The 14,394-nt window shown below is 35.1% G+C and overlaps 1 protein-coding gene across 3 annotated transcripts in view; it reads right to left on the reverse strand.

Moving 5' to 3' along the window:
- The window catches only part of LOC149781051 (polycystin-1-related protein-like), a 535,051-nt gene that overhangs the window by 52,693 nt on the left and 467,964 nt on the right, over positions 1-14,394 (reverse strand). For all 3 annotated transcript variants that reach the window (XM_089938184.1, XM_089938183.1, XM_089938186.1), the window contains 2 exons: positions 8,842-8,964; positions 2,618-2,772 (listed from right to left, as the gene is read on the reverse strand). In XM_089938184.1, the coding sequence (XP_089794310.1) occupies positions 2,618-2,772; positions 8,842-8,964 (278 nt within the window). The remainder of the gene's footprint in view (positions 1-2,617; positions 2,773-8,841; positions 8,965-14,394) is intronic.

A 14,394-nucleotide genomic window follows, 5' to 3' on the forward strand; every position in this document is an offset into this window, starting at 1 on the left:
TTCACTTGGTTCTCTTGCCATCCATGATAGGCCTTTCACTTGGTTCCCTTGCCATCCATGATAGGCCTTTCACTTTATTCCCTTTCTGTCCATCATAAGCCTTTCACTTGGTTCTCTTGCCATCCATGATAAGCCTTTCACTTGGTTCTCTTGCCATCCATGATAGGCCTTTCACTTTGTTCCCTTTCTGTCCATCATAGGCCTTTCACTTTGTTCCCTTTCTGTCCATCATAGGCCTTTCACTTTGTTCCCTTTCTGTCCATGATAGGCCTTTCATCTGGTTCATTTGCCATCCATGATAGGCCTTTCACTTTGTTCCCTTTCTGTCCATCATAGGCCTTTCACTTTGTTCCCTTTCTGTCCATCATAGGCCTTTCACTTGGTTCTCTTGCCATCCATGATAGGCCTTTCACTCTGTTCCCTTTCTGTCCATCATAGGCCTTTCACTTTGTTCCCTTTTTGTCCATCATAGGCCTTTCATCTGGTTCATTTGCCATCCATGATAGGCCTTTCACTTGGTTCCCTTGCCATCCATGATAGGCCTTTCACTTGGTTCTCTTGCCATCCATGATAGGTCTTTCACTTGGTTCCCTTGCTATCCATGATAGGCCCTTTCACATGGTTCCCTTGCTATCCATGATAGGCCTTTCACTTGGTTCCCTTGCCATGCATTACAGGCATTTCACTTGGTTCTCTTGCCATCCATTATAGGCATTTCACTTGGTTCTCTTGCCATCCATCATAGGTCTTTCACCAGGTTCATTTGCCATTCATCATAGGCCTTTCACATGGTTAATTTGCCATTCATCATAGGCCTTTCACCTGGTTCATTTGTCATTCATCATAGGCCTTTCACCTGGTTAATTTGCCATACATCATAGGCCTTTCACCTGGTTCATTTGCTATCCGTAAAAAACCCTCCTATCCATGATAGGTCTTTCACTTGGTTCCCTTGCTATCCATGATAGGAATTTGTTCATATGCTATCCATAATAGGCCTTTTACTTGGTTTCCTTGCTATCCATGATAGCTTTTTCAGTTCGTTCCCTTGTTATGCATGATCACATTTATGAATGGTTATGATAAACTCATAACATTATATACTTTAATGATCTTGCTTACAAAATAAAAGTTTTAGATTGGTCACTTGAAATATGTTGAACTGTTGTGAATGTAACCACTAGATGTTACTCGGGCACAATTTGCCTGCCTTTTAATGTTTGCAAATGATCATGGGCATAGCTTTGACAATTGGTGGACACTAATCAGATTTCAATACAAGAAAGCATATCAATGATGATTACTGTTAAACCAAATTAGAAGATAAAACTGAAGACAAATTTAATTGCTATTGGTTTCTTAAAGTGTTGCCACCAAATTTGCTGCCATTTTCAATGATATATTAAGATATCATTTATCAACTTTGATCACAATTCACATTCAGTAAATAAAGGCATATTTTAAAATTCTATTTTTACAAAATGGGATCCACACTTGCCCCCACATTATAAGTGGGCTCATTTGTTATCCAGGGATGCTAAAATGAGGAGCAATGCATCCTGATTATCAACATTTATCAATTATATTATCAATTATATTATCAATTATCAAATATTTATCAATTATAATATCAATGGACCATAATTTATGTTGATCTCACACTATGGTATAATGTATGTAAAGTATGTTACAGGCCCTTTTTATTGCGGCTTTTAAAAAAAATGAACATAACAACTGCTTGCCAGTAGCTTCTCGTGGGTCAGTGGTTCTTTCCGGGGTTTTCCCGGGCTCTTCCTCCACCATTAATACTGGCCGCCAGGTATAGCCTATCGTGTGCTGAAAAATGGCGTTAAACCCTACAACAACATAACAACTGTATAACACGCAATGAATGTCTACCAAAGAAAACCAAAGACAGTGAACATTTTGATTCCAAAATGACCAATCAGATATCACATTATAACGGTAGAGATAGTTGACCGTATCCATGACTGGAGATCCTCAACACAAAAAAAAAATGCAGAAAACTGATGATTCCAATGATATTTCATAAAAATGTATAATTCTCACTTCACTGTTCATTTTAGCCATCCATAAAAACTGATGTTAATGGTTTAAGAATATAATCATCTTATTCACATAGCCAACAATTTATTTCCAAAGTCAGTCCCAAAATTTTCCAAGTGCCTCATTGATTATGGAGTGTATCCTGACAGCTAATACACCTGAAACTTTGCTCACCTTGATTGCATCACAGGCTTGAGCCAAAATTTCAGGCAGAGCAGATATCAGTAGGTCCTTGTGCAAGTCAGTAGTCATTACAAGTCATTCATCATCACTGTTTAACACATGATTAACAACAGCAGTAATGAATCCTCATTTTTCAACCACATCAAAGCAGTCCACTATGACAAATAAATATAAAAGCCGCCCGCAATGACAAGCAAAAACTTAATTTATATTGAACATTAAAAAAAAAAAAAAGAGACAAATGTCAGGGGAGGTAAATACTGCAACCATTCCAAACTATCAGTCACACAAAGAATGGATGCCTATTTGAAAGAAGCAACTCTGAACCAAACAAGATATAAAATGGGAGGCAATATTTAATTGATACCTGATTAAAACAGAAACAGGGAAGAGTCGTCCTTCCTGAATAGGATTGAGTTCAATCAGCAAATGAAGGGAGTGAACCAGGTTGGTCTTGCTAACATTAAACTGGTGGATGTTCATCTGCCATTTCTGTAGCATCTGCTCTGGTATTGTCTGCACCTGAAATAAAGCAGAGTAAAATCATAAGTCTTGTCTCTGTGGTCTTGTAACTGATGCCATGAAAAATGCTAGCCCTCACAGGAATATGTACCGGTATGTATGAATAAGGTTTAATGAGACCAAGAGATCACCACATTATAAAGTAAATACCAACAGACTACCAAGCTGTGGTGGCTCAGTGGTTAGTGTCCCAGACTCACAATTGAAAGGGTGCTGGTTCAAATCCTACCATCAGAACCAGCCAGGACTGTGGGAACTGTAGGCATGGTAGCCAATCTAGGATGATATGATATTCACAGGAACTGAAAACTACACCCCTTGGCCATGGATCTCATAATCATAGGATTCAAACTGGCACCATTCTGGCCATGGGTCTAATGTCGTAACCAATAAGCCACTTGGGTTCCCTAAGGGATCTTTTTATTTTGTGATAGAAAATGGTCAATCATTCTTGAATAAAATTATCAAATGGGAATAAAATTTGGGCAGTAAATTGCCATAATAAGGAATTATACTTAATTTTGTATTGGGACTAGGCCCATTTACATTAGGATAGGGGTCCATGAAAATCCCCATATAGGCTTGACAAAGCTCACCTTGCTTTCAGTTTGTGCAATTAATTAGGCATGTCATCATTTCCTTATTTTTATATGCTGGTATCTGTATGCAGCCTATCTTGTTGTCTTTAATTCGCATATATACCATGATATCCACACTGTGATAAAAAAAAACTCTCTAGGATACACCTATACTTGTAGATATACGGTGATGTCCAGACTGTGATCAAAAACTCTCTAGGATACACCTATACTTGTAGATATACGGTGATGTCCAGAATGTGATCAAAAACTCTCTCCAGGATACACCTATACTTGTAGATATATGGTGATGTCCAGACTGTGATCAAAAACTCTCTCCAGGATACACCTATACTTGTAGATATATGGTGATGTCCAGACTGTGATCAAAAACTCTCTCCAGGATACACCTATACTTGTAGATATACGGTGATGTCCAGACTGTGATCAAAAACTCTCTCCAGGATACACCTATACTTGTAGATATACGGTGATGTCCAGACTGTGATCAAAAACTCTCTCCAGGATACACCTATACTTGTAGATATACGGTAATGTCCAGACTGTGATCAAAAACTCTCTCCAGGATACACCTATACTTGTAGATATACGGTGATGTCCAGACTGTGATCAAAAACTCTCTCCAGGATACACCTATACTTGTAGATATACGGTGATGTCCAGACTGTGATCAAAAACTCTCTCCAGGATACACCTATACTTGTAGATATATGGTGATGTCCAGACTGTGATCAAAAACTCTCTCCAGGATACACCTATACTTGTAGATATACGGTGATGTCCAGACTGTGATCAAAAACTCTCTCCAGGATACACCTATACTTGTAGATATACGGTGATGTCCAGACTGTGATCAAAAACTCTCTCCAGGATACACCTATACTTGTAGATATACGGTGATGTCCAGACTGTGATCAAAAACTCTCTCCAGGATATACCTATACTTGTAGATATACGGTGATGTCCAGACTGTGATCAAAAACTCTCTCCAGGATATACCTATACTTGTAGATACACGGTGATGTCCAGACTGTGATCAAAAACTCTCTCCAGGATATACCTATACTTGTAGATATACGGTGATGTCCAGACTGTGATCAAAAACTCTCTCCAGGATACACCTATACTTGTAGATATACGGTGATGTCCAGACTGTGATCAAAAACTCTCTCCAGGATACACCTATACTTGTAGATATACGGTGATGTCCAGACTGTGATCAAAAACTCTCTCCAGGATACACCTATACTTGTAGATATACAGTGATGTCCAGACTGATCAAAAACTCTCTCCAGGATTTACCTATTCTGACTTCTAATGAACTGAATCTAGTCCAATAGAAAGGGTACCACTTCCTCAGGCAATTACTAATTAAATGTCTACAACGGATGCCCTAATTGGCAATGGTCTATACATAACACTTGTATGACAGTATCATTTAGGTTTCATGCCAAGATCATTGATAAAGTGGAGATTAATTTCAATTAGCAGACATTTTGTCCACATCTTTATCAGTAGAGATAGATTCCAAGTACAATGGTTGAAGAAGAAAAAAACCCAGCAGGAATGTCTATTATAGGTATTATAATTTAACTATCTATAACACATCAGACTATGTAATGCTGATCCAGATGTATTGTTCCAGTGCATCATAATCTACCAGATTCCAGATGTATTGTTCCAGTACATCATGATCTACCAGATTGGCTGAACGTGGAATTTCATTTAAAACTGAACTATTGTATTTACTAGATAACTGAAATTACTTTTATCATACAGGAAACATTATTCTTCTTTCCTTCAGAGTTATCCTGACCTTTTGGCCCCAACATCAATAAGCTTCTTCCTTTTTCCAGGTGCAAGCCATCACAAATTTTGGGTCAAACCTGTGACGAAGATTTTCTTCATTTAGAAAGTGAGCTTGACCTCTGACCCTCAAATCAAGTCTTCTTTCTTTCACCCAGTGCAAGCTATCCACATACTTTGGTTGCAAATTTTCATGTAGAACTAATGTTGTTGTGCAGAAACCATTTTCCCCACTTCAGTCATTGTGACCTTGTCCTCTGACCTGTTTATTCCAAAATCAATAGGGATCTTCCTTATCCCAAATGCAAGCCATCAACACAGATATGGAAATGCTAATGAACAGACAAATTTTGAAACTGCTGACAATGGAAGATCTTTTGACCTTTTTGTATGAGAAACTGAGAAAGTTCTTGATTAACCAAACCATATGTTGCCCACAAAGCTTGGTAACTGCTGATGGTGGAGAATACTTTCAAAGTGACCTTGATCTTTGACCTTTTGAATGAGAAACTGAGAAAGTTCTTGATTAACCCAAGCATATGTTGTCCACAAAGCTTGGTAACTGCCGACGGTTGAGAATACTGTCAGTCAAGTGACCTTGATCTTTGACCTTTTGAATGAGAAACTGAGTTTTTTATTTACCCAGTCAAGGTGACCTTGATATTTCATATTTAAAGTCTGAAATCAACAGGGTTCTCACTTATGCTTTTGAGCATGAAATCGACAAGGTTTTTCTTTTATAGCAAGTGTAACCCTCCACATAGTGGTAACTGTGGACTATAGACAGCTAAAGTTTTTGTGTGAAATGTGAAATGAAATTAGGAATAAAAGGATGAAGGGATGGATGACATTGCAACATAATATTCTCCACCTTATAGTGGGCATATAAAAACAGCAATTCTGATTTTCTGTTGCATCACAGATCTAGTCCTATATTGTGCAGTTAGGCCATATTAAAATATTCTCTGGTTTTCAGATTCTAGAACATGAGAAAAAAACACACTTCAAACATTAGTACCATCATAAAAAATAAAAAACATGTTATCACTTGTCTTCCACAATGGCTAAAGGATACCATTCCTTGTGTTCACAATTCATAACTTGTGTTGAGTAAGTTTCTGCCCCTTTACTGTTGCCACTCACATTAATATACTGTTGCCACTCACATTAATATACTGTTGCCAGTCACATGAATATACTGTTGCCACTCACATTAATATACTGATGACAAAGCACCTGAATCTAGCCAAAAATGTTTGTTAGCAGAGAGATTCCAGGAAGAACTGTAGTACAACTGAATTACCCTCTTGAAATTTATTATTATTATCATTATTAAATATTTATGGATATTCAAAAAATACTACATTTCCTCACCAAACTTTTGAATTCAGATGTCTGAGAATCAAACATTTTTTTTAAGCACGGCCTTTAATAACCATTATATACAGTATTGACAGGTAGATTCTACAGCAATCCCTTGCTATAATGCCATTCACTATAAGGTTAGTATGATCCAACTTCATTACACAGTAGGTAAATTATGTATAATCTACTGCATTACAAGATGGTTTCACTATAATGAGTATACTCCATGGCTCACTTGAGCAGCATCAGTTAACGGCTTACTGTCTATATATCTCAGGTACTTAATTATAAGACAAGTTCACTTATGTTCATGCACTCCATGACTCCCAGGGACAGAAGTCTTATGAGAGATTACTGTTATATGTATCAAGCATTTAATTACCAAACAGCTTCATTCCAAGTTTGTGTACTACATGACTGCCGTGTACTACATGACTACCGTGGAAAGCATTATAATGTGGTAGTGCTATTATTAGCTGACTGGAATTTCTATCAATCAAAAAGTGCAGAGATTATTTTGTGTCTGTTTTTCAACTTCTAAGCAAAAGATGATGCACATCTCACTATAAGGTGAAGTACTCAATGATTCCATGGATGAGTACTGTTATATGTATCATGTACTTCATTATAGGACAGTCTCTCTGTAACGGGGTGCATTCCAGATTTCCACAGAAGAGTACTGTTATATGTAACATGTACTCCATTATAGGACAGTCTCTCTGTAAGGGGGTGCATTCCAGATTTCCACAGAAGAGTACTGTTATATGTATCATGTACTTCATTATAGGACAGTCTCTCTGTAAGGGGGTGCATTCCAGATTTCCACAGAAGAGTACTGTTATATGTATCATGTACTTCATTATAGGACAGTCTCTCTGTAAGGGGGTGCATTCCAGATTTCCACAGAAGAGTACTGTTATATGTAACATGTACTTCATTATAGGACAGTCTCTCTGTAAGGGGGTGCATTCCAGATTTCCACAGAAGAGTACTGTTATATGTATCATGTACTTCATTATAGGACAGTCTCTCTGTAAGGGGGTGCATTCCAGATTTCCACAGAAGAGTACTGTTATATGTAACATGTACTTCATTATAGGACAGTCTCTCTGTAAGGGGGTGCATTCCAGATTTCCACAGAAGAGTACTGTTATATGTATCATGTACTTCATTATAGGACAGTCTCTCTGTAAGGGGGTGCATTCCAGATTTCCACAGAAGAGTACTGTTATATGTAACATGTACTTCATTATAGGACAGTCTCTCTGTAAGGGGGTGCATTCCAGATTTCCACAGAAGAGTACTGTTATATGTAACATGTACTTCATTATAGGACAGTCTCTTTGTAACGGGGTGCATTCCAGATTTCCACAGAAGAGTACTGTTATATGTAACATGTACTCCATTATTGGACAGTCTCTCTGTAAGGGGGTGCATTCCACAGTTCTTATGGACTACAATTTAATGAGCACCATACTTGCTTGTTACTACAAGTAATTCTATCATCTACCTTCCTTGCCTTAACAAGGCGATGTCAGCTTATTATGATTATCAGTCGTATCAGATACATCATCTAATTCAAATAACTTTTTATAAGAAGTTTTCTTTCAACCCAGTTTGAACATTAAACTTATTAAATCTTGACTCAAATGAATTTTTTTTTACCAAACATTCACAAGATATTTTGAATTCAAAGGCAGTGAAAATAAATATCCCCAATTTACAGTCACACTTTATCTCAGGGGTTTAATCTATTTGTGTTTTCATTAATAAAGATTCTCAGGTGTAAAGTTTAAAACCATGAATTATTATTGATCTTTTCTACATTCTCTACCTCTCAAAAAAATTCCAACATTTTAAGAAGATAAAAATTTGAGCTTTTCAGCAAATCTGGGTCAGGGAATTTCATCCATACATAAAGACAGCCTGAGAACATGAAAAGGATAAGCCCCATCACTGTATGGTCTGGGCACTTCCAAAACCAGATGGAAAAGAATTTGTACAATCAAGCATTCTGTTAGGGTTTTATACGGCATCCTCATATTTCCGCAGACGTTCGGACACAGTAACAGGACACATTTACAAAGTAACCCATGTATGAGTTGTACTTTAAGATTCAAGGATGTTTGTTTGCTTTTGTTGGTTTTTACAATGCTTCTAACACATTTTTCACTTTATCATGCAGAGAAAATGGAAGCCAAGTGGCATTTCCAAGGACACACACAGGCTGCCACAATAGGCTAGTCTGGGAGGTGTACCGATGCAAAGATTATAATGTAGCTGGAGTTGACACGCTTACCTGTATATATTTGTTGGAGTGTGGAATCTGTAGACGAATTTGCAGGGATTCTTCCAGGTTCTCTACTTGGATAGGTGTCCCCTCACATGTGTACAGTGATAATGAGCTCACCTGGGATTGCACCTGGACATAAGGAAAGTGATAAATTTAGAAAGTTGTAATATACAGATGCATTCACGTAGGTATATAGGTATACTGTAGACATACTAGTACACAGACAGTATAAAAAAGGATGCATAATACAAACATTATTACACATATGAAATATGTATGAAAGTATGCAAGTTTCCTCTGGAGACGAGGGGTGTCTCCCATCTATCCCATCAGTCACTGAATCTCCTACATCCTGTGTCAGGATAATATGACTGGGAGGGACAGGATGCTTCATTTCTGCAGCATGATTCCTCAGTGCTAGACATTAGAAAAAACTGTCACACTGAAGACAGCATAGCAATTTGTCAGAAAATTTGTTAAAGCTACATTAAAAATCCAAATCACACACACACACCTTGCTATATAAAATTATTTTCAGATGAATGCATGAAATATTTTCACAAGAACTATGATTAAACAGCATAGGTACTACAGTCATTATGGTGATTTTTCTTAAACAGTGCTGAATTTGACCTTGGAAACTGCTCCCTTGCAAAAATCTGTTATGAGAGAGCAACGGTTCCGAGACTGCCAGTTGTTGGCAGAAGGGGTGGTCTCTCAAGACAGGTTTTACTTTAACAACAATGACAACAACAGAGATGAGGAAAATTCAGAGCAAACCTGTATCCAGAAACAATATATGATCTCCTAAGTGTAAAGATCAACAATGACGAGGACTGCCATAAATATAATCCAGGCAATGATCTACTTAATTTTAAGATCGACAATGATGAGGACTGCCTGGCAATAATCTCAAAAGAAATATTAAAAATTCTTGTGTTGCTTAGAAGGATAGTATGAATTGCAGAAAGTTACTAAGAAAGGACTGATCAGCCAACATGTGCATTCTTCAAGAACAGCCAACACATGCGCATTCTTCAAGAACAGCCGACACATGTGCATTCTTCAAGAACAGCCAACACATGTGCATTCTTCAAGAACAGCCAACACACGTGCATTCTTCAAGAATGGCTGACACGTGCATTCTTCAAAAACAGCCGACACATGTGCATTCTTTAAGAACAGCCGACACATGTGCTTTCTTCAAGAACGGCCGACACGTGCATTCTTCAAGAACAGCCAACACATGTGCATTCTTCAAGAACAGCCGACACATGCATTCTTCAAGAATGGCTGACACATGTGCATTCTTCAAGAATAGCTGACACATGTGCATTCTTCAAAAACGGCCGACACATGTGCATTCTTCAAGAAAGGCCAACATATGTGCATTCTTCAAGAATGGCCGACACATGTGCATTCTTCATGAACAGCCGACACAAGTGCATTCTTCAAGAACAGCCGACACAGGTGCATTCTTCAAGAACAGCCGACACATGCACAAGAAGCTATTTATTAATTACCATATTGTTGGAAATTTGGGGAGTTTAAGGCCAGGTGCACGTTTATTTTAGGTGTTATAGATAATAAAGAAATAAATCGAGGTTATGATGTCTTCTGAGCCTTTGATGGAAATTCACTGACCTTTGGTGTGTGTTTGTGGTGGGGTAGATAAAATGGAGATAATGACCATAATATATGTAAATATTTTGGCATACACACTAGATTAAGTAGTTATTTTTTGGTCAGGCTTAATTGTTATTGTATTATTCAATGTTTAATTGTTATTGTATTATTCAATGTTTAATTGTTATTGTATTATTCAATGTTTAATTGTTATTGTATTATTCAATGTTTAATTGTTATTGTATTATTCAATGTTTATTTGTTATTGTTTATTCAATGTTTAATTGTTAATGTATTATTCAATGTTTAATTGTTAATGTATTATTCAATGTTTAATTGTTATTGTATTATTCAATGTTTAATTGTTATTGTATTATTCAATGTTTATTTGTTATTGTTTATTCAATGTTTAATTGTTAATGTATTATTCAATGTTTAATTGTTAATGTATTATTCAATGTTTATTTGTTATTGTTTATTCAATGTTTAATTGTTATTGTATTATTCAATGTTTATTTGTTATTGTTTATTCAATGTTTAATTGTTAATGTATTATTCAATGTTTAATTGTTATTGTATTATTCAATGTTTAATTGTTATTGTATTATTCAATGTTTATTTGTTATTGTTTATTCAATGTTTAATTGTTAATGTATTATTCAATGTTTAATTGTTAATGTATTATTCAATGTTTAATTGTTGATGTATTATTCAATGTTTAGTTATTATTGTATTATTCAATGTTGGGGCTCCAAGTGGCTGAGTGGTCTAAAGCGCTCTCCGTTATGGATCATTGCCATCTCACCTCTGTCTGCGTGGATTCGAGTCGCAGATTCGACCAATGTGGATATGTGAGAAAGCTTGCCAGTAGCTTCTTGTGGGTCAGTGGTTCTTTCCGGGGTTTTCCTGGTTCTTTCCGGGTTTTCCCGGTTCATCCTCCACCATTATTACTGGCCGCATGTATAGCCTATCGTGTGCTGAAAAATGGCATTAAACCACACAACATCAATACACCAATTATTCAATGTTTAACTGTTATTGTATTATTCAATATTTAATTATTGTTTATTCAATGTTTAATTGTTATTATATTATTCAATATTTAATTGTTATTGTATTATTCAATGTTTAACTGTTATTGTATTATGCAATGTTTAATTGTTATTGTATTATTCAATGTTTAATTGTTATTGTATTATTCAATGTTTAATTGTTATTGTATTATTCAATGTTTAATTGTTATTGTATTATTCAATATTTAATTGTTATTGTATTATTCAATGTTTAATTGTTATTGTATTATTCAATGTTTAATTGTTATTGTATTATTCAATGTTTAATTGTTATTGTATTATTCAATGTTTAACTGTTATTGTATTATTCAATGTTTAACTGTTATTGTATTATTCAATATTTAATTATTGTTTATTCAATGTTTAATTGTTATTATATTATTCAATGTTTAATTGTTATTATATTATTCAATATTTAATTGTTATTGTATTATTCAATGTTTAATTGTTATTGTATTATTCAATGTTTAATTGTTATTGTATTATGCAATGTTTAATTGTTATTGTATTATTCAATGTTTTAAGAGGAATATTTAGAAGGAGCTCTTTCATTTTTTTTCTAATTCATGGAAAAATGCAAAAAACGTGATTTCTCCCCCCAGTGCTAAGAAACTACTGGCTAAGAAATATTACAAATTCAACAATGCTTGGCTTTTAGAGTCTAAACATGTCCAGGCGAATAATAAAGGTCCTGATCCTGAGTTTGCACTGTATGTTTCAAATGTATTTTGTATTTCATTAACTATCTGAAGTTGTCATGTAAATCAATAAAGTTCAATCCCTAGATAAAATGTATCAGTTACAATATATTAAAAGATAATTAATTTTAAAGTTGGTATAAATTCTTCATACAAGAATTAATACATCATGCCATTTTTCATTGATTATTTCAAGCATAACTCAATCTTTTATTAATTTTTATTATTTACAGTGGTGAAACCTGCCAGAGCTTGGGTCGGAGCTACATAAAGGATTAGACTAAGTCCAAGTCATGAAGTCCCCATGAGACAACCATAATTTGGACACCTATTGGTGAGCAGTCGGCAACCTTACAAACAGGAAAACTGAAGCTAGAACTTCTTTTCAGACTGAGCATATATGTCCTGTAATAAAACATTTGAGTGCCTATACAGAGTGGACATTCTTTATTCTTCACAAAGTGATTTAGGGGCAGGAATCTTGACTAGAGAACTAATGAGAGCCTGTTAACTGTGAAGCTTAATAATTACAATTAATAGCATCTTCAGACACATCTTGTGAGGGAAACTTGAAATGCTATTTGTTGTTATCAAATAAATCTATGCAGGGAAATGCAAGATAACCACCTATATATTTTCATTACTTGACAATATTTTGACTTGTTAATTAATCATTACTGTAACACTGCCATCAAAATTTGTACATCAACTGGTTTGAAATCCTGGTTCTGTCACGTGTTTCCTGGTGCACTGTAGAATTCAGTGTACATAAGGGATCCTTAAATTCTAATGGAACTTGCTGGACATTGTTCCCTAAAAATTAATTTGCCTACCATATTTTTTATGAAAGGTAATATAAAAACATTCCAAGGAGATGCAAGAAGTTTTGAGAAAAAAGAAATGATTTATGTCTAATGGAAAGTGTGTCATTTTTGGTCCTTGATTTGCTGATGCTTTGGTATTAGCATTATCCTTTGATGATTGACTGGTTTCCAGTACAACTAATTATATATAATATCCTTTGATGATTGACTGGTTTCCAGTACAACTAATTATGTATAATATCCTTTGATGATTGACTGGTTTCCACTACAACTAATTATGTATAATATCCTTTGGTGCTTGACTGGTTTCCACTATCACTAATTATATATATATATATATATATATATATATATATATATATATATATATATATATATATATATATATCCTTTGATGATTGACTGGTTTCCACTACAACTAATTATGTATAATATCCTTTTTATCTTTCAAAACACTATACTACAGAATTTCACCAAACAATTTTTTAAAATTCCACTCTACTGTTTTTAAAAAATTGACAACAAGTAGACTTACTACCTTGAAAATCTGAAACATCTAATTGATGGACATTTCTGGTCAAGTCGGATAATCAGGTCCACCAAAAGTCTTGGAGGATGTAGTTTTTAAAACAATGTAGTTTTTAAAAAAAAAATGTGGAGTGAGGGACTGATGTGATGTTTATGGTAAAGTCTTGGGCAATCGTTACAAGGTTTTTATAAGTCCAGATGATATGCTTTCATACCACTTCGCTGCTTTGTGGTCAAACAACTGGGAAAACATAATGACCAAATGAAGACTGATCAGCAACACCTCCAGCAAAGAAAAATGTTTAAACAAAAAACCACCCATCTTTGAATATTAATTTTCTGATTGAGAAATCATCTGTAAAACTGACCTTGTGACTTTTGAATTTACTTATTTAAGGGTAGTTTCTTTTACAGTTTAATAGATGAACAAATCAAAGACAATTTTTATATAATAATGGAGATGTCCTATGACCACTGTCCAGTTGGTCAGAGTATGTGTCAGTCAAAACCTTTGATTTGCTGGACATTTCTGGTAAATGGTGATATCAAGGTCTCGAAGCAAATTAAATGCTGTCTGACGACCAATAGCTACTCCGATAAATTATATTTTCCAGACAATGTTCAAACCCTGCATGAACATATTTTTTCTATATTAGCATGACGTATAGGTCAGATTTATAACCTGTACTTTAGCAGGTTTTCTTCTTCCAAGAGGTTTCCATGGTGATATAATGCAACATCCTTGCAAGATTCTGTCAGTTTAAACTACTCTTCAGTAAAATAGCATACCAAAGTGGAAAAGACAAACTG

The sequence above is a fragment of the Sinohyriopsis cumingii genome, chromosome 16 (genome assembly GCF_028554795.1).
Source record: "Sinohyriopsis cumingii isolate HCF-2022 chromosome 16, ASM2855479v2, whole genome shotgun sequence".
Classification (NCBI taxonomy): Eukaryota; Metazoa; Mollusca; class Bivalvia; order Unionida; family Unionidae; genus Sinohyriopsis; species Sinohyriopsis cumingii.